General features: G+C 40.8%; 1 protein-coding gene across 1 annotated transcript in view; it reads right to left on the minus strand.

Annotated features, from left to right (window-relative positions):
- The window catches only part of MED16 (mediator complex subunit 16), a 292,898-nt gene that overhangs the window by 220,722 nt on the left and 50,626 nt on the right, over positions 1-21,550 (minus strand). The window contains exon 8 of the mRNA XM_070084299.1: positions 13,239-13,364. Within this exon, the coding sequence (XP_069940400.1) occupies positions 13,239-13,364 (126 nt within the window). The remainder of the gene's footprint in view (positions 1-13,238; positions 13,365-21,550) is intronic.

Consider the following 21,550-nt stretch of genomic DNA (forward strand, 5'->3'; position numbering starts at 1 on the left):
ACCGTCCTGCCAAGTGAGTGTAAAACGAAAGCCTGTAATTGTTTTACATGATGGTAGGATTGCTGGTGTCCTTTTTTCTGTCTCATGAACATGCAAGATTTCAGGTACGTCTTGCTACTTCTACTTACACTTAGGTCACACTACACATACATGTACAAGCATATATATACACACCCCTCTGGGTTTTCTTCTATTTTCTTTCTAGTTTTTATTCTTGTTTATTTCCCCTTATCTCCATGGGGAAGTGGAACAGAATTCCTCCTCCATAAGCCATGCGTGTTGTAAGAGGCGACTAAAATGCCGGGAGCAAGGGGCTAGTAACCTCTTTTCCTGTATATATTACTAAATGTAAAAGGAGAAACTTTCGTTTTCCTTTTGGGCCACCCCGCCTCGGTGGGATACAGCCGGTGTGTTGAAAGAAAGAAAGAATGTATTATTATTAACATGTATGTATTTAATAACATATATGTTATAAATAATAATAGTACATATTATTAATATGGTAGTGGGTAGTAGGTTGGTAGACAGCAACCACCCAGGGAGGTACTACCGTCCTGCCAAGTGAGTGTAAAACGAAAGCCTGTAATTGTTTTACATGATGGTAGGATTGCTGGTGTCTTTTGTCTGTCTCATAAATATTCAAGATTACAGGCATGTCTTGCTACTTCTACTTACACTTAGGTCACACTACACATACATGTACACGTTTATTTATACACACTCATCTGAGTTTTCTTTGATTTTATCTTAATAGTTCTTGGTCTTATTACTTTTCCTTTTATATCCATGGGGAAGTGGAATAAGAATCTTTCCTCCGTAAGCCATGCGTGTTGTAAAAGTCAACTAAAATGCCGGGAACAATGGGCTAGTAACCCCTTTTCCTGTAAAGATTACTAAAAAGAATAAGAAGAAGAAAATTGTCAAAGTGGGAAGTCTGAATGTGCATGGATGTTGTGCAAATGATAAGAAAGAGATGATTGTGGATGTTATGAATGAGAAGAAACTGGATGTCCTGGCTTTAAGTGAAACAAAGCTGAAGGGGGTGGGAGAGTTTCAATGGAGAGGAATAAATGAGATTAGGTCAGGGGTTTCAAATAGAGTTAGAGCTAAAGAAGGAGTAGCAATAATGTTGAAGGATAAGCTATGGCAGGAAAAGAGGGACTACAAATGTATAAATTCAAGGATTACGTGGAGTAAAATAAAGATTGGATGTGAAAAGTGCGTGTACGCACCTGGAGAAGAGAGAAGTGTAGAGGAGAGAGAGAGAGATTCTGGGAAATGTTGAGTGAATGCGTGGGGAGTTTTGAATCAAGTGTGAGAGTAATGGTGGTTGGGGATTTCAATGCTAAAGTGGGTAAAAATGTTATGGAGGGAGTAGTAGGTAAATTTGGGGTGCCAGGGGTAAATGTAAATGGGGAGCCTTTAATTGAGCTATGTGTAGAAAGAAATTTGGTAATAAGTAATACATATTTTATGAAAAAGAGGATAAATAAATATACAAGGTATGATGTAGCACGTAATGAAAGTAGTTTGTTAGATTATGTATTGGTGGATAAAAGGTTGATGGGTAGGCTCCAGGATGTACATGTTTAAAGAAAGGCAACTGATATATCGGATCATTATTTAGTTGTAGCTACAGTTAGAGTAAGAGGTAGATGGGAAAAGAGGAAGGTGGCAACAACAAGTAAGAGGGAGGTGAAAGTGTATAAACTAAGGGAGGAGGAAGTTCGGGCGAGATATAAGCGACTGTTGGTAGAAAGGTGGGCTAGTGCAAAGATGAGTAGTGGGGGGGTTGAAGAGGGTTGAAATAGTTTTAAAAATGCATTATTAGAATGTGGGGCAGAAGTTTGTGGTTATAGGAGGGTGGGAGCAGGAGGAAAGAGGAATGATTGGTGGAATGATGAAGTAAAGGGTGTGATAAAAGAGAAAAAGGTAGCTTACGAGAGGTTTTTACAAAGCAGAAGTGTTATAAGAAGAGCAGAGTATATGGAGAGTAAAAGAAAGGTGAAGAGAGTGGTGAGAGAGTGCAAAAGGAGAGCAGATGAAAGAGTGGGAGAGGCACTGTCAAGAAATTTTAATGAAAATAAGAAAAATTTTTGGAGTGAGTTAAACAAGTTAAGAAAGCCTAGGGAAAGTATGGATTTGTCAGTTAAAAATAGAGTAGGGGAGTTAGTAGATGGGGAGAGGGAGGTATTAGGTAGATGGCGAGAATATTTTGAGGAACTTTTAAATGTTGAGGAAGAAAGGGAGGCGATAATTTCATGCACTGGCCAGGGAGGTATACTATCTTTTAGGAGTGAAGAAGAGCAGAATGTAAGTGTGGTGGAGGTACGTGAGGCATTACGTAGAATGAAAGGGGGTAAAGCAGCTGGAACTGATGGGATCATGACAGAAATGTTAAAAGCAGGGGGGGATATAGTGTTAGAGTGGTTGGTACTTTTGTTTAATAAATGTATGAAAGAGGGGAAGGTACTCAGGGATTGGCGGAGAGCATGTATAGTCCCTTTATATAATGGGAAAGGGGACAAAAGAGATTGTAAAAATTATAGAGGAATAAGTTTACTGAGTATACCAGGAAAAGTATACGGTAGGGTTATAATTGAAAGAATTAGAGGTAAGACAGAATGTAGGATTGCGGATGAGCAGGGAGGCTTCAGAGTAGGTAGGGGATGTGTAGATCAAGTGTTTACATTGAAGCATATATGTGAACAGTATTTAGATGAAGGTAGGGAAGTTTTTATTGCATTTATAGATTTAGAAAAGGCATATGATAGAGTGGATAGAGGAGCAATGTGGCAGATGTTGCAAGTATATGGAATAGGTGGTAAGTTACTAAATGCTGTAAAGAGTTTTTATGAGGATAGTGAGGCTCAGGTTAGGGTATGTTGAAGAGAGGGAGAATACTTCCCGGTAAAAGTAGGTCTTAGACAGGGATGTGTAATGTCACCATGGCTGTTTAATATATTTATAGATGGGGTTGTAAAAGAAGTAAATGCTAGGGTGTTCGGGAGAGGGGTGGGATTAAATTATGGGGAATCAAATTCAAAATGGGAACTGACACAGTTACTTTTTGCTGATGATACTGTGATTATGGGAGATTCTAAAGAAAAATTGCAAAGGTTAGTGGATGAGTTTGAGAATGTGTGTAAAGGTAGAAAGTTGAAAGTGAACATAGAAAAGAGTAAGGTGATGAGGGTATCAAATGATTTAGATAAAGAAAAATTGGATATCAAATTGGGGAGGAGGAGTATGGAAGAAGTGAATGTTTTCAGATACTTGGGAGTTGACGTGTCGGCGGATGGGTTTATGAAGGATGAGGTTAATCATAGAATTGATGAGGGAAAAAAGGTGAGTGGTGCGTTGAGGTATATGTGGAGTCAAAAAAAGTTATCTATGGAGGCAAAGAAGGGAATGTATGAAAGTATAGTAGTACCAACACTCTTATATGGATGTGAAGCTTGGGTGGTAAATGCAGCAGCGAGGAGACGGTTGGAGGCAGTAGAGATGTCCTGTCTAAGGGCAATGTGTGGTGTAAATATTATGCAGAAAATTCGGAGTGTAGAAATTAGGAGAAGGTGTGGAGTTAATAAAAGCATTAGTCAGAGGGCAGAAGAGGGGTTGTTGAGGTGGTTTGGTCATTTAGAGAGAATGGATCAAAGTAGAATGACATGGAAAGCATATAAATCTATAGGGGAAGGAAGGAGGGGTAGGGGTCGTCCTTGAAAGGGTTGGAAAGAGGGGGTAAAGGAGGTTTTGTGGGCAAGGGGCTTGGACTTCCAGCAAGCGTGCATGAGCGTGTTAGGAGTGAATGGAGACGAATGATACTTGGGACCTGACGATCTGTGGAGTGTGAGCAGGGTAATATTTAGTGAAGAGATTCAGGGAAACCGGTTATTTTCATATAGTCGGACTTGAGTCCTGGAAATGGGAAGTACAATGCCTGCACTTTAAAGGAGGGGTTTGGGATATTGGCAGTTTGGAGGGATATGTTGTGTATCTTTATACGTATATGCTTCTAAACTGTTGTATTCTGAGCACCTCTGCAAAAGCAGTGATAATGTGTGAGTGTGGTGAAAGTGTTGAATGATGATGAAAGCATTTTCTTTTTGGGGATTTTCTTTCCTTTTTGGGTCACCATGCCTCGGTGGGAGACGGCCAACTTGTTGAAAAAAAAAATTATTAATAACATGTATTATTATTAACATGAATGTTATTAAATACCATTGCCTCAATCACTGCCTCTACCACTCCAGTCACACTCAATCTACAAGCACCAAACACAATGAATTATTGTGAAATGTTTGGAAGAGCAGGGAGACTAATGCTCACTCCACCATAAACAAAGTCACACTGACGATGTGTCAACCACTCCCTCGTATTTTTGTACAATTTCCTTCTTCAATTATATCATATTTATTATTATTATTATTATTATTACTATTGTTATTATTAGCTGTAGCAGAAATGTTTAATTCTTTGCTGTGTTCAAGAGTAAACACATGATGTCATCGTCTAATACCTGTCCGAATAGCCATTCCAATATGCAGTCATGAATGGGTTTACATTATTTATACTGTAGTTTAATAGCAAATAATGAACAAACAAAACACTCACCACACTGAGTGGTGGGAGGGCTGGCTGTCAGTTGCGGGGGTCGGAGGGAGGGAAGTAGGGACTTGCAGGTGGCGGGAAACTTAAATATGATTTGGCGGCTTGGAATTTGGTGGCTGGGAATTTGGCGGTTGGGAATTCGTGAATGTGTGAAGCCCGTGAAAGTTGAAAACGTGAATGTTGAGGGAGACCTGTATAATGTATGCCCCTTACCAAGATAAGGTGCCATCATGCTTCTCACTACGTCACCTGAGATACCCAATAACATCTAAGAACATAAGAACATAAGAAAGAAGGAACATTGCAACAGGCCTACTGACCCATGCAGAGCAGGTCCATGTCCCCCCCCCCGGAATAGGCCAATGACCCACCCCCCGGATTATCCCAATGACCCACCCAGTCTGGTCATCCCCACTCAAGGATGGAGCACTGTACCAGACCCTGCAGCACAAGCTAGTCAGGTCCAACTCACACCCACCCACACCCACTCATGTATTTATCTAACCAATTTTTAAAACTACACAATGTTTTAGCCTCAATAACTGTACTCGGAAGCTTGTTCCGCTCATCCACAACTCTATTACCAAACCAGTGCTTTCCTATATCCTTCCTGAATCTGAATTTTTCCAACTTGAAACCATTGCTGCGAGTCCTGTCTTGGCTGGAAATTTTCAGCACACTATTTACATCCCCTTTATTTATTCCTGTTTTCCATTTATACACCTCGATCATATTCCCCCTAATTCTACGCCTTTCGAGAGAGTGCAGATTCAGGGCCCTCAGTCTATCCTCATAGGGAAGATTTCTGATACATGGGATCATCTTTGTCATCCTCCTTTGTACGTTTTCCAGAGCATTTATATCCATTCTGTAATACGGTGACCAGAACTGAGCAGCATAGTCTAAATGAGGCCTAACCAAGGATATACTATAGAGTTGAAGAACAACCTGAGGACTTCTATTATTTATACTTCTAGATATGAAGCCAAGAATCCTGTTAGCTTTATTGCGAACACTAACGCACTGTTGTCTTGGTTTTAAATTACTGCTAACCAGAACTCCTAAATCCTTTTTGCAATTGGTAGTATTAAGATCTACATTATTTAGTTTATATGTGGCATGGCTATTTAACTGTCCAACATTTAGAACTTTGCATTTGTCAATATTAAACTGCATCTGCCACTTATCCGACCATTGGGTCAGTCTATTCAACTCATCCTGGAGTGCTCTAATGTCCTCATTAGAATGAATTGGACGGCCTATTTTGGTGTCATCAGCAAATTTGCTTATGTCGCTATTTATTCCCTCATCTATGTCGTTTATGTAAATTGTGAACAACAATGGGCCCAACACTGACCCCTGAGGAACACCGCTTGTGACGTGCCCCCATTCGGATTTCTCCCCATTTATGCAAACTCTCTGCTGTCTATTTGTCAGCCATGCCTCTACCCAAGAAAAAATTTCTCCTCCTATTCCGTGTGCCCTAAGTTTCCTCAATAGCCTCTGGTGTGGAACTCAATCGAAAGCCTTACTGAAGTCCATATACACAATATCATATTCATTACCATGATCTACTTCCTCAAACACCTTAGTGAAAAAAGTTAGTAAATTCGTAAGACAGGAACGCCCCTTTGTAAAATCGTGTTGAGAATCATTAATCAATCTGTGCCTGTCAAGATGGCTACGAATTGCTTCGGCAATTATTGATTCCATAAATTTTCCCACTGTGGAGGTAGGGCTTATTGGTCTATAGTTCGAAGCCAAGGACCTGTCACCTGCCTTGTAAATAGGTATTACATTTGCCATTTTCCACTTATCAGGCACTATGCCAGTTTGTAGTCATATGTTAAAAAGATTAGCCAATGGTAAGCTAAGTTCCTCTTTACATTCCTTTAACACCCTTGCAAACAGTTCATCAGGACCTGGGGATTTGTTAGGTTTTAGTTTCTCTGTTTGTCTGAGGACCATGTCACTAGTTACCACAATCATACATAGTTTATTATCATCCTGTTCTATGTAATCTATTATTTCAGGAATATCGCTAGTATTTTCCTGGGTGAAAACTGAGAGGAAGTAGGTATTTAGAATTTCACACATATCCTTATCACTGTCAGTGATCTGACCAGAGTTACTCTTAACCCTTTGAGGGTCGACAGGCCCTCTCCGAAACTCGTTCTCAGGGTCGGCCAAATTTAAAAAAAAAAAAAATTATTTTCTCTTATGAAAAGATAGAGAATCTTTTCCCGATCATAACGACACCAAAAGTTTGAAATTTGATAGAAAACTTACGGAATTATGCTCTCGCAAAGTTAGCGGTCTCGGCGATGTTTACGGATCGGCGATTTTGCCCACTTTGAGCCCCATTTTCGGCCAATTTCACTGTACTAGTCGACAAAAAACATGAATATTTCGCTAGAACTCCATTTTTTCTATCGAATGGGTGCAAGAAACCACCCATTTATAAATTCAACTATCCAGTACAGTGGTCAGAATTTAGCAATTTTGCCAATTTCACACAAATTTCAAAAGATGCCAATTTCGGAATAGGGTCCAGAATAAACAAGAAAGACATTCCTGGCACTAAAATGACATTTCCTCTAGTCATTAGTCACGTCTCAAGGCCCCTCTTATATTCTTTTGCTTTCCACTTTGAATTTTTATTCTCACAAAAAATATAAGATTTACTGTTATGCAGACTACTGCATTAGTGTAAAAAATGGTATAAATATTATTGGTGCACTTGTGAAAGAATATTAGACTCACCAGTTGACGTGTATTGCACGCTTGGCACGATTTGTTTACTTTTGAAGTTTGGTAAAAATCGAACATTTCTGTTACTTTGAGCTCAATTTCAAGGCACTTTTCATTGTAAAACCAGTCAAAATCATCACAATTTCAGTAATATGTCTTCCATTCTATAAAATGAGACCAAGAAAACTAGAATACAATAATAAATACCATACGAAAATACACTGCGTGGGCCAATCTTGTCCCTAATCTTACTTCCGTATACCTGAAAGAACCCTTTTGGGTTAGTCTTTGAATCCCTTGCGACCTTAGCCTCATAATTCCTTTTTGCTTTTCTTATTCCTTTTTTTATTTCTCTCTTTAATGGAATATATTGATTTCTTAACTGCCCATCCCCTCTTTTGATACACCTATATATGCCTCTCTTTTGAGCAATGAGATGTTTTAATCTATTATTCATCCATTTGGGATCATTTTTGTTAGATCTAATTTCCCTACTCGGAACAAAAGTTGTCTGGGCAGCTAGAACTATGCTCTGAAAAACGTCATATTGGCAACCAAGATCACCTACCTGACCCAAAGTCAGGACATCCCAATTTAGCCCACCCAAGTAATTTTTCAGTCCCATGAAGTCGGCCAAGCAAAAATCTGGGACAGAGATTTGATTGCAGTTATCTGGGTAATTCCGTGATATATTGAAACTAAGTGATTTGTGATCACTTTCCCCAAGCTCATCATTAACCTCAAGATTATTAATTAGTGAATCTTTGTTGGCAAGAACCAAGTCAAGCAGATTGTTTCCTCTAGTTGGTTCTGTCACAACCTGTTCTAAAAAGCAATCCTGAACCGTATCAACAAAGTCACTAGACTCAAGATTTCCTGTCATATTGCTCCAATCAATCTGTCTAAAGTTAAAATCTCCCATTATCACAACATTTTCATATCTAGATGCCTTATGAATTTCGTCCCATAACAGCTTACTGCACTCCGTACCAAGGTTTGGGGGCCTATAAATTACACCCAAAATTAATTTGTCATGTCCCTCGAGAAACTAGCCAAACCGATTCTGTGGTCGATGTTTCTAATCTTATATCATGTCTAAGACAACAATTTAAATTTTCTCTGACATACATCGCCACTCCACCACCCTTCCTGTTGACCATATCAGTGTGGAATAGTTTATAACTCTGTATGTTGCATTCAGAAGGCATTTCTCTATCTTTCAGGTTGAACCAGGTCTCTGTTATACCAATAATATCTATATTACCTACACTTGCAAGTAATTTTAGCTCATCTATCTTATTTCTTAGACTCCTACTATTTGTATAGTAACCCTTAAAGGAGCTAGTCACTCGTTGCCCTCTACTATCTCTCTTTGTTTGTTGATCAATTGATTTGCCATTACTAGCAACTTTATTTTGAATATTGTCTTTTAAACATATCCAGGTATCCCGGTAATAACTGCTGTTTTTAAACCTAATGCTGCAGCCTGATTGTTTCCCACAAAAACCCATACTTCTATAATCTATCAGTTTAAATTCCTACACAAGTCATCAATTGCCCTCTCAACTGAATTGACTAATGCAACCACTCCATCCCCAGAGAGATGAACCCCATCCCTTGCATACATATCATGTTTGCCAAAGAAAAGGTCCCAGTTATCAATGAATGGGATTGCAAGTTCCTTGCAGTACCTGTCTAGCCAGCGATTTATACCAATTGCCCTAGACATCCATTCATTGCCCACTCCCTTTCTAGGCAAGATGCTACATATGACTGGGATTCCTTCCTTTAAACCTTACTACTTCTATGGCTGACCTGTACTTATCCAGCAGCTCTTCTCTCCTGCCCTTCCCAATGTCATTACCCCCAGCACTAAGACAGATAATGGGCTTGTTCCCATTACCTGCCATAATATTATCCAACCTGCTGACTATGTCGCCAACACCAGCTCCAGGAAGACACACTCTCTGTCTGACCTTTCTGTCTCTGTTACAAAATGCACGGTCCATAAATCTTACCCGAGAATCGCCTACTATTAAAATATTCTTACCTTGATTAGCAGGGGAATCAGTGGTACCTTCAACCTCACTAGCCACTGAAGTACACTCGTCTTGGAGAACAGAGAATCGATTTCCTACCTTCACATCTTCTCTATTAACTCTCCTCATCTTCCTTCTTCCTGAACTGTGAGCCACTTGCCACTTAAAGCGGCTGTCACTATCACTGCTGGTGACCATTCCTACCTTACCAGCTAAATCCTTTTCACACTCGCTCCCAAACTCATCTATGCGAAGCTTCAACTTCCTATTTTCCTCATGAAGAAGTAGAATCTCCTTCAACACATGAACCTGGGATTCTAAAACACTACAACAAGCCATGGTATGGGTAACAGCCCACGCTAACTCCCAAGAGCTTAGGCAGGTATGACCGCACTTGACCAGTGGCCTCACCGTGTGTACAACAATATCCAATACCAGGCCACTGTCACAGTCACAGAGCACAGTTTTATACCAAAGCGTTTCCTCTTGCTCGGTATATACTGCTTGAATGACAGACTATCTTTGAACAAAATCAAAGACTCGTCAATTACAAGATTCTTGAATGGATAAAAGTATATGCTGAACTTTTGTTTGAGATACATAAAAACATTTCTAATCTTGTATAACCTGTCACTTCTGTCAGGCCTGGTTTTGTCAGGGAAGTGCAACATACGTAACAGCGAGATAAACCTGTTCACTGGGATGATTTCACTGAAGACCGGGGTAGAAATTAGCCGATCTGTGGACCAGTATGCGTTTATATTATGCTTATAGACATGAGGCATAAGCATTATTGTTGCAAAAAGCAAATACATTTCTGCAACAGTCATCTCTTTCCACCGGTGTAGTCTTGACTGTGGTGATATGATCGTATTTGCCATGGTGTACTCAAAATACTTGTTACTTTCCCTGACAATAGTTTCCATCAGTGGCTGGTCAAAGAATAGTTCAAAGAATTCCAGTTCATTGGCCGTGGTTCCAAGGGGACAAGTAGGCAGAATTCCACTTTGAGAGTCATCAAAGTGGTGAGGCTTGGGAACAAAATTGGGATTTTGCTGCCAATCCCAGATACGGTTTGCTGGTGGATACTGGACATCATAGGCTGGTTGTGCGGGTAGTTGTGGTAGTGGTGGGCTAGTGGCTGACGCTCCGCTTTGTCCTTGAACTGTGGAGTCAGCAGCGTGGGTCCCAGCCTGGGCTGGTGAGTCACGCATAACCGTGGCAGTACCACCACCTACTGATGCCTGTGGTCTATCCATGCCAAGTGTAGCCACATCATCCTCACTATCACTATCTATACATGATGTAGGGCCACGGGATGTACTCCGGGATGTACTCTGGGACGTACTCCGTCCCCTGGGCATGGCATAGGGTACACTACCCGAGTGCATGCGGCGGCGTACATACCAACGCTTCACTGTTGAATACGTTTCCTCACTATCACTACTCGAATGATCATCAAGAGCAATAAAATCACAATCCACGTCACTATCATCATCATTACTGAAGCCAGAGGCCTGGCCACGCGAAAATAATAGTTTTCTCTCGTGTTGAGGTACAACCGACCGTGACTGACGAGTGCCCACACCAGAGGTAGAAGGTTGAGGATCGTCAGGGTTTTCTGCACTGTTATCAATATCCTGGTCATTCCTTTCGGTCACTAACTGATCAAAGCCAAAGAATTCGTCTTCATTTCCACTTCCATCACTGTCAGAACTATCAGATAGGAAGAGGAGAGTCCTAATTTTCCTTGGAGTGAAAGCTGCCTTGTGACGAGGCATGGTGAACAAGGGTACCTGAGCCGGCGTTCCCACAATGCTATGCGGGCGCCTAGATTATTTGTTTATGGCGCATACCCACCATGCAGACCCATTCTCTCACATGTAGGCCTATGAGCGTTTTCGCGCTAAATTTGACGGAGCTAGAATTCTGGCGTAGATCTACGGTTTGGACACTCAACGTGAAGCCGTAGATCTATGGGACGGACCCTGAAAGGGTTAAGTATTCTGAGAGTGGAATACAACATGCGTTAAGAAGACTCTACATCATTTGTCGGCACATCAGAACTTGTTGCTACACACCTAGCAAACTTTGTTAGCACACCCAATGAAGCTTGTCACCATGCACCCACAGAAGCATGTCACCACATACCCAGCAAAGCTCAACACCAAACACCCAATGAAACTTGTCACCATACACCCACAAGAGCTTGTCACCACACACTCACTGAAGCTCATCATCACACAGCCACCAAAACTTATCGCTACACACCCACTGTAATTTATCATCACACGCCCAGCAAAGATCTTTACAATGCACCCACTACACCCCTTACCACACACCCACTACACTCCTTACCATGCACCCACCACACTTCTTACCATGCACCCACCACACTTCTTACCATGCACCCACCACACTCCTTACCACACACTCACCATACATACACTTCAAACTAAGGCAAACAGTATTCCATTTGGCTGGAGTAATTGGAGATGGGAGTTACACATTACTATATAATCATCTCTACAAATCTGCAGGCTTCTGCAAGTTTGCACTTCAATTATTCAAAGATTTTACTGGAGGGCAACCTGCAAATAGATTCAATTATCCGTTTTCTGACTCTTGGCTTTCCCTTGACCAAATTACATTTTTTTTTTTTTGTCATTACTTCTTTTGATTGTCAATGTTAACCAGATTATTGTGATATACCAGAGATACAGTCTCAAAAATGCTAAAACAAATGCAAATTTGAAACAATATTTGTCATGCAGACTTAATTTTGTATTATTCACAGTGCCAAGCTTCATGGGATCTCCAGGAATGTAATTCCTGAGAATTTGTATTTACAGTGCCAAGCTTCATGGGATCTCCAGGAATGTAATTCCTGAGAATTTGTTGGGATGACTGAATAGATAACCAGTTTATTTTCATTTGAAATATAAGGGTAAGAAAGACTTCAAATTTGCTTAGGGCAATTTTTTAACCTGGTGGTAACAAAGAGTAATTTCTGTTATGTTGGCATTTAACCCTTTGACTATCGCAGGCCCCTTTCTGAAACTGTCATTCTACATCGATAAATTTTTTGAAAAAAAAAAAAAAAAAAAAAGATTTTTTCTTTTGAAATGATAGAGAATCTTTTCCCAATGGTAATGAAACCAAAAGTATGAAATTTGGCCAAAAACTCATGGAATTATGCTCCCGCGAAGTTAGCGGTCTCGGCGACATATATGCATGTCTGTGAAGTGTGACCAAAGTGTAAGTAGGAGTAGCAAGATATCCCTGTTATCTAGCATGTTTATGAGACAGAAAAAGACACCAGCAATCCTACCATCATGCAAAACAGTTACAGGTTTCTGTTTCACAGTCATCTGGCAGGACGGTAGTACTTCCCTGGGTAGTTGCTGTCTTCCAAGCTACTACCTACTATATGGTGAGAGTAGGCGAAACGTTTCATAATGAAGATACCTAACTGTTGCATATGTGTCTTACCTAACAACACACTACTACCTACTACATTAACACCCCTGAAGGAGGGGTGTTAATGTTGCAATTTAAAAACTGTAGTGTAAAGCACCCTTCTGGCAAGACAGTGATGGAGTGAATGATGGTGAAAGTTTTTCTTTTTTGGGCCACCCTGCCTTGGTGGGAATCAGCCAGTGTGTTAATAAAATAAATATTATAAAATGGTCAACCTCAAAATGTAATCATTTAGAATGTATAAATACTGTATCTGCATAGTTCTTAAGATATAATTTTAATTTTTCCTTTTTAATTATCACTTATTTTTCCTTGAGGAAAGCAACATATGCACCAGAGAGAAGTGTTCATTTATACCTTTGTTGAAATTCCGGCTGAATCAGATTTTGGCTTAAAGAGCTTGAGAAGAGGACGCATCTGATCCTGCAACTGGTATTTCTGAACAAGATGAGAAACTGTGCCTGTGCTACAGGTGTTATTTGCCTGCAAAAAAAATAAACATTAGTTAAGACTCTCATCAAGGTACATTGATAATGATGCATGGAAAATGGTAAGCTTTTATTAAGGAAAAACATGGAAAACAGTATGCTTTTATTTAGGAAAAATCTAGAAATGGTTTTGCAAATCAGTGATGTATATGGTGACTACTGTGTACACTTGCTCAAGACAGCAAATAAATGAATGATGGTAATCGTATTTCCTTTTTCCGAATTCTCTGCATAATATTCACAGTACACATTGCCCTCAAACATGACATCTTCACTGTCTTCAACTTCATCCTCGCTGCAACATTCAAAACCCATGCTTCCCATCTTTACAACAGTGTTGGTATCACTAAACTCTGGTTTATTTTCTTTTTTGCCTCCATGAATAAAGTTGTCTCCACAGATGCCTCAATGCAGCACCCTTCTTTTCCCTCTTCAATTTTATAGTTTGCCTCATCTCCAACAAAACCATCTGCACACAAGTCCATCACCAAATACCTGAGCACATTCACTTCCTCCATACTCCCTTTCTCCAATTTGATATCCAATCTCTCAGTGCCTATATTTTTTGATACTCTCATCACCTTGCTCTTTCCTATATTCACTTTTAATTTCCTTCTTTTAAATACCCCCCAAATTCATTTACTAACCTTTGCAACTTCTCCTAAAAGAACCATGTCCTAAGTAAAAAAAGCAACTGTGACAATTCCAATTCTGTACTAGATTCACCATCTTTCAATCCCACACCTCTCACCTTTACAACACCACATATAAATATGTTAAACAACCATGATAAATCACACAATCCTGTCTAAGGCCTACTTTTACTGAAAAATAATTTCCCTCTCTCCTCTCCCCCCCCCCAGTACCAACAATACCACCAGTCTGATAACATTCTTCTTTGCAAATATACAGGGTCTAAAGCCAGCAACAAACAACAAAATACCTTTCATCCATGGACTGCTTGCAGAGGCAAAGGCAATGTTCGCGGCTTTCACTGAGACCCACATAAAGGATCACTTGGACAACGAAATATGGATCCCAGGATACAACCTATACAGATGTGACAGAGTGAACAGGAAAAAGGGGGGGGTTGGCCTGTACATTGCAGAGTCACTTGTTTGCACAGAACTGCTTAATGCCTCAAATGATGTAGTGGAAGTTTTAGCAGTAAAGGTCGAGAACCAAAACCTAGTCATTGTGGTAGTCTACAAGCCTCCGGATGCAACATCCCAGCAATTCCAGGAACAGCTGTTAAAAATTGACCACTGTCTGGAAAATCTTCCAGCTCCTGCACCCAACATCTTGCTCCTGGGGGATTTCAACTTAAGGCACCTAAAATGGAGGAATATAGCAAATAAAATTGTTGCAGTAATAACACCAGGAGGTAGCTCTGATGAAAACTCACACTCACACGAGCTTTTAAATCTCTGCACAAAATTCAATTTAAACCAGCAAATAATAGAGCCTACTAGACTGGAGAATACACTAGACCTCATCTTCACTAACAATGATAATCTGATAAGAAATGTCACCATATCAAAAACAATATACTCAGATCACAACATAATTGAGGTTCAGACATGTATGCGTGGAGCCCCAGACCGACATAATGAGACTAGTCATGAGGGAGCATTCACCAAATTCAACTTCAATAACAAAAACATAAAGTGGGACCAAGTAAACCAAGTCCTAACCGATATAAGCTGGAAAGATATACTAAGCAACACAGACCCCAACTTATGCCTAGAACAGATTAACTCGGTGGCACTCGATGTATGCACAAGGCTTATTCCTCTAAGAAAAAGGAGGAGTAGATGTAAAATAGAAAGAGACAGGCGCTCCCTTTACAGGCGATAGAAAAGAATAACAGAGCGGCTAAAAGAGGTCAATATATCTGAAATGCGTAGGGAGACACTGGTCAGAGAAATAGCAAGCATCGAACTTAAGCTAAAAGAATCCTTTAGGAGTCAGGAATCGCGGGAAGAACTAAAAGCCATAAATGAAATCGAAAGAAACCCAAAGTATTTCTTCTCCTATGCCAAATCAAAATCGAGAACAACGTCCAGTATTGGGTCCCTACTTAAACAAGATGGGTCCTACACAGATGACAGCAAGGAAATGAGTGAGCTACTCAAGTCCCAATATGACTCAGTTTTTAGCAAGCCGCTAACCAGACTGAGAGTCGAAGATCAAAATTAATTTTTTATGAGAGAGCCACAAAATTTGATTAACACAAGCCTATCCGATGTTATCCTGACGCCAAATGACTTCGAACAGGTGATAAATGACATGCCCATGCACTCTGCCCCAGGGCCAGACTCATGGAACTCTGTGTTCATCAAGAACTGCAAGAAGCCCCTATCACGAGCCTTTTCCATCCTATGGAGAGGGAGCATGGACACGGGGGTCGTCCCACAGTTACTAAAAACAACAGACATAGCCCCACTCCACAAAGGGGGCAGTAAAGCAACAGCAAAGAACTACAGACCAATAGCACTAACATCCCATATCATAAAAATCTTTGAAAGGGTCCTAAGAAGCAAAATCACCACCCATCTAGAAACCCATCAGTTACACAACCCAGGGCAACATGGGTTTAGAACAGGTCGCTCCTGTCTGTCTCAACTATTGGATCACTACAACAAGGTCCTAAATGCACTAGAAGACAAAAAGAATGCAGATGTAATATATACAGACTTTGCAAAAGCCTTCGACAAGTGTGACCATGGCGTAATAGCGCACAAAATGCGTGCTAAAGGAATAACAGGAAAAGTCGGTCGATGGATCTATAATTTCCTCACTAACAGAACACAGAGAGTAGTTGTCAACAGAGTAAAGTCCGAGGCAGGTACGGTGAAAAGCTCTGTTCCACAAGGCACAGTACTCGCTCCCATCTTGTTCCTCATCCTCATATCCGACATAGACAAGGATGTCAGCCACAGCACCGTGTCTTCCTTTGCAGATGACACCCGAATCTGCATGACAGTGTCTTCCACTGCAGACACTGCAAGGCTCCAGGCGGACATCAACCAAATCTTTCAGTGGGCTGCAGAAAACAATATGAAATTCAACGATGAGAAATTTCAATTACTCAGATATGGTAAACATGAGGAAATTAAATCTTCATCAGAGTACAAAACAAATTCTGGCCACAAAATAGAGCGAAACACCAACGTCAAAGACCTGGGAGTGATTATGTCGGAGGATCTCACCTTCAAGGACCATAACATTGTATCATTCGCATCTGCTAGAAAAATGACAGGATGGATAATGAGAACCTTCAAAACTAGGGAGGCCAAGCCCATGATGACACTCTTCAGGTCACTTGTTCTATCTAGGCTGGAATATTGCTGCACACTAACTGCACCTTTCAAGGCAGGTGAAATTGCCGACCTAGAAAATGTACAGAGAACTTTCACGGCGCGCACAACGGAGATAAAACATCTCAATTACTGGGAGCGCTTGAGGTTCCTAAACCTGTATTCCCTGGAATGCAGGAGGGAGAGATACATGATTATATACACCTGGAAAGGGTGTGCAAAAGAAGAAAATTAAAGGTGAATACAGGAAAGAGTAAGGTTATGAGGATAACAAAAAGATTAGGTGATGAAAGATTGAATATCAGATTGGAGGGAGAGAGTATGGAGGAGGTGAACGTATTCAGATATTTGGGAGTGGACGTGTCAGCGGATGGGTCTATGAAAGATGAGGTGAATCATAGAATTGATGAGGGAAAAAGAGTGAGTGGTGCACTTAGGAGTCTGTGGAGACAAAGAACTTTGTCCTTGGAGGCAAAGAGGGGAATGTATGAGAGTATAGTTTTACCAACGCTCTTATATGGGTGTGAAGCGTGGGTGATGAATGTTGCAGCGAGGAGAAGGCTGGAGGCAGTGGAGATGTCATGTCTGAGGGCAATGTGTGGTGTGAATATAATGCAGAGAATTCGTAGTTTGGAAGTTAGGAGGAGGTGCGGGATTACCAAAACTGTTGTCCAGAGGGCTGAGGAAGGGTTGTTGAGGTGGTTCGGACATGTAGAGAGAATGGAGCGAAACAGAATGACTTCAAGAGTGTATCAGTCTGTAGTGGAAGGAAGGCGGGGTAGGGGTCGGCCTAGGAAAGGTTGGAGGGAGGGGGTAAAGGAGGTTTTGTGTGCGAGGGGCTTGGACTTCCAGGAGGCATGCATGAGCGTGTTTGATAGGAGTGAATGGAGACAAATGGTTTTTAATACTTGACGTGCTGTTGGAGTGTGAGCAAAGTAACATTTATGAAGGGATTCAGGGAAACCGGCAGGCCGGACTTGAGTCCTGGAGATGGGAAGTACAGTGCCTGCACTCTGAAGGAGGGGTGTTAATGTTGCAGTTTAAAAACTGTAGTGTAAAGCACCCTTCTGGCAAGACAGTGATGGAGTGAATGATGGTGAAAGTTTTTCTTTTTCGGGCCACCCTGCCTTGGTGGGAATCGGCCAGTGTGATAATAATAAAAATAATACACCTGGAAAATCCTAGAGGGACTAGTACCGAACTTGCACACGAAAATCACTCACTACGAAAGCAAAAGACTTGGCAGACGATGCACCATCCCCCCAATGAAAAGCAGGGGTGTCATTAGCACGTTAAGAGACCATACAATAAGTGTCAGGGGCCCGAGACTGTTCAACTGCCTCCCAGCACACATAAGGGGGATTACCAACAGACCCCTGGCAGTCTTCAAGCTGGCACTGGACAAGCACCTAAAGTCAGTTCCTGATCAGCCGGGCTGTGGCTCGTACGTTGGTTTGCGTGCAGCCAGCAGCAACAGCCTGGTTGATCAGGCTCTGATCCACCAGGAGGCCTGGTCACAGACCGGGCCGCGGGGGCGTTGACCCCCGGAACTCTCTCCAGGTAAACTCCAGGTATACAGCCTTACCTCAGCCTCTCTATACACAACCATTCTCTCTATCTGCCACATTGTTCTCTTATCCACCCTATCATATGCCTTCTCTAAATCCAAAGATGCAACAAAAAGTTCCTTACCTTTATCCAAGTACTGATTCAACATATACATACAATATTGTTTTCCGGCACAGGGTCAAAGAATAGCCTGTTCTTATTAACCCTTAAACTGTCCAAACGTAGATCTACATTCACTCATGTGGCACTCCGAATATTTTGAAAAATACAGTAAACAAATCTTTTTTGTTTTAAAAGAAGAGCACATTTTTCTACATGTTATAGGAGTAAAAAAATTTTTTGGGGGTTGGTACTTACCGAGATATAAGACCGTGAAGTTGGCTCTGGATGCTCACTTGACAGCAACATCGACACTGCAGCTGACAGAAGTGTTGCCAATATGCCATTTTTCTTATTTTTATTTTAACATATATATTTTTATGTTCTGATAATTACAATTTATAATAGTTCTTGTGATTTCATAGCCAAACTTTGTTCTGACACTAATATTAGGAACTGAAATAGTACTCAAATAGCCAGAAACACATTGACAGGTGAACATTTACACCTGCCTGGGTTATTTACTATTGTCTAGAAATATATTTATAGGTCCCAGCAATGTTTTAGATACCCTGGCATATACCTTGAAGCATGTTGTTATGAAAGGCATCCCTATACTGTTGACAGCCCAGTGACATTTGATAAATGCCCACTGCTCCAGCTAACCCTCGCTGCATTTATCACTGTTACACACAAACATGTATCGTCTCTCTGTCTATCTATCTATCTGTCTGTCTGTCTATCTGTCTGTCTGTCTGTCTGTCTCTGCTTATCTGTCTGCCTGGAGTATATGTGTATCACACTCATTGAAGAATGGTATTTTGACAACTGTTATCAGCTCAGTGACATTTGATAAATGGGCACGAGGGGAACCCTGGCTTTATTTGTTTTCACTGATACACACAAACATGTTTGTCCATCTGTCTATCTATCTGTCTGTCTATCTATCTGTCTATCTATCTTTGCCTGGAATTTTTGGGTTATCCTAGGTAATTTACACTATGTATAATAACTGTACTTATGTGTACATGTGAGACAGAGATATAGATAGACAGAGATATAGACAGATAGAGATATAGACAGAAAGACAGCCAGCCGGCCAGCCTGCTGAATACACAAGAACATAAGAAAGAAGGAACACTGCAGCAGGCCTACTGGCCAATGCAAGGCAGGTCCATGTCCCCCCCCCCCCCCCCCCCCGGCTTTCACCAATGACCCACCTGGTCAGGGCACATCCATTGAAGGAAGGAGCATGACATCAGACCTAGTAGCACAAGCTAGTCGGGTCCAATTCACACCCACCCACACTCTCATGTATTTATCTAACCTATTTTTACTTTCCTCTTAAAATGGGAGTGTTAATGCCACATGGCATCAGTGAATCCCTAATGTTTGCCACACTATTTGCTCTAGCTGGCACTCAATTGAACTGGTGCTCCCATAGGGTACTAAGTGCTCCCAGATTTTTTTAATACTGCACACACTAAGTGCACAGACCCATTCTTTCATGTCTAGGTGACTCAAGCCTATTGTGCCAAATTTGAAGGATGAAAAATAAAACGTTGATCTACGTTTGGAGCGCTACACGTGCAAACATAGATCTACGTTTGAACAGTTTAAGGGCTAATATCTTTGGTATTGGTATTAATAATTTTTATGTATACAGCGGGCCCTCAGTTAACAATATTAATCTGCTCCAGAGAGCTTGTCCTTAACCGATTTTATCATTATCCGAATTAATTTTCCCCATAAGAAATAATGGAAATCCGATTAATCCATTCCAGACACCCAAAAAGTATTAAAAAAATAATTTTTTTACATGAAATATACATTTCCCTAAACAGAAAACAATGAGACATGCAGAATAAATACATAAATAAATACTAAAATAACACTTACCTTTACTGAAGAGTACTGATGAGTGATGAGACACTGTTTTTCTTGAACACTGGGATTTTCACAGTGATACATGAGTAAAGGCTTCACTTTGCAATCTCCACTAGCATTACAACAAAACATGAGACTTAGCCTGTCTTTCATAGGCTTGTGTCCTGGGAATGCCTTTTCCTCCTGAGTAATGTGGGTCCTGTTTGGCATTTTCTTCCAGAACAGGCCTGTTTCATCACAACTGAACACTTGTTGGGGTTGGAATTTTTCAGCTTCGCCATGCCTTATCACACTGTGTATGCCACTACGATTCTTAAATCCCTCAAACCAACCTTTGCTGGCCTTAAATTCACCAATATGAGCACTAGGTCCAGGCATTTTTTTCCTGTTCACCTGGGTGTTAGTTGACTGGTGTGGGTCGCATCCTGGGGGACAAGATTAAGGACCCCAATGGAAATAAGTTAAGCAGTCCTCGATGACGCATTGACTTTCTTGGGTTATCCTGGGTGGCTAACCCTCTGAGGTTAATTGTTTCTCGGATAACTGTTTCTTGTTAAACCACACCAACAAAAGTCTCTCCACATCTTCGAATAGTATTAGCGATTTCTGTTTTGTAAGCATATTTGCACCATTCGCAACAAAAGCTTCTTTGATTGCCTTTTCCTTAGCCAAGATAATAGCGATGGTTGAATGGGGTTTGTTATATAACCTGGCCAACTCGGAGAGACACACTCCACTTTCGTATTTTGCGATGATCTCTTTCTTCAATTCAATAGTATTTCTTACCCTCTTTACCACAGGGCTGGCACCAGAAGCTTTCTTTGAGCCCAGGGTGGTTTATTTAGCAGTTACAAGCACTAAAAACAATGCAATAATACAAAATGTATCGTATGTATGCGTGGAATCGTCTGCACTGGCTTGTAAACAATGGCCCGGACAGCTCGGGCAGTGCAGACACGCTCTGGACGAATGTCCTTAACTGAGGTTTTTATCGTTACCCAAGCCAATATTTTGAAGCAAAAACACATCGGTATCCGATTTTATTGCTATCCGATGACATCACTAACCCTTTCAGGGTCGGTGCCATACTAGTGCGGCTTGCACGCCAGGGTTGGCGCTTAACCCTTAAACTGTTCAAACAAATTTATGTTCACATGCGTGGTGCTCCAAAAGTAGATATACGTTTTTTTACATATTTTCAAATAAAACAAAAAACAAAAGTAGATCAAAGTTTTTTTTACACGTTTTTAAATGTAAAAAAAACAAAAGAAGATCTACTTTTTTTACATACTTTCAAATGTTGAAA

This window comes from Cherax quadricarinatus, chromosome 12, assembly GCF_038502225.1.
Source record: "Cherax quadricarinatus isolate ZL_2023a chromosome 12, ASM3850222v1, whole genome shotgun sequence".
NCBI lineage: Eukaryota > Metazoa > Arthropoda > Malacostraca > Decapoda > Parastacidae > Cherax > Cherax quadricarinatus.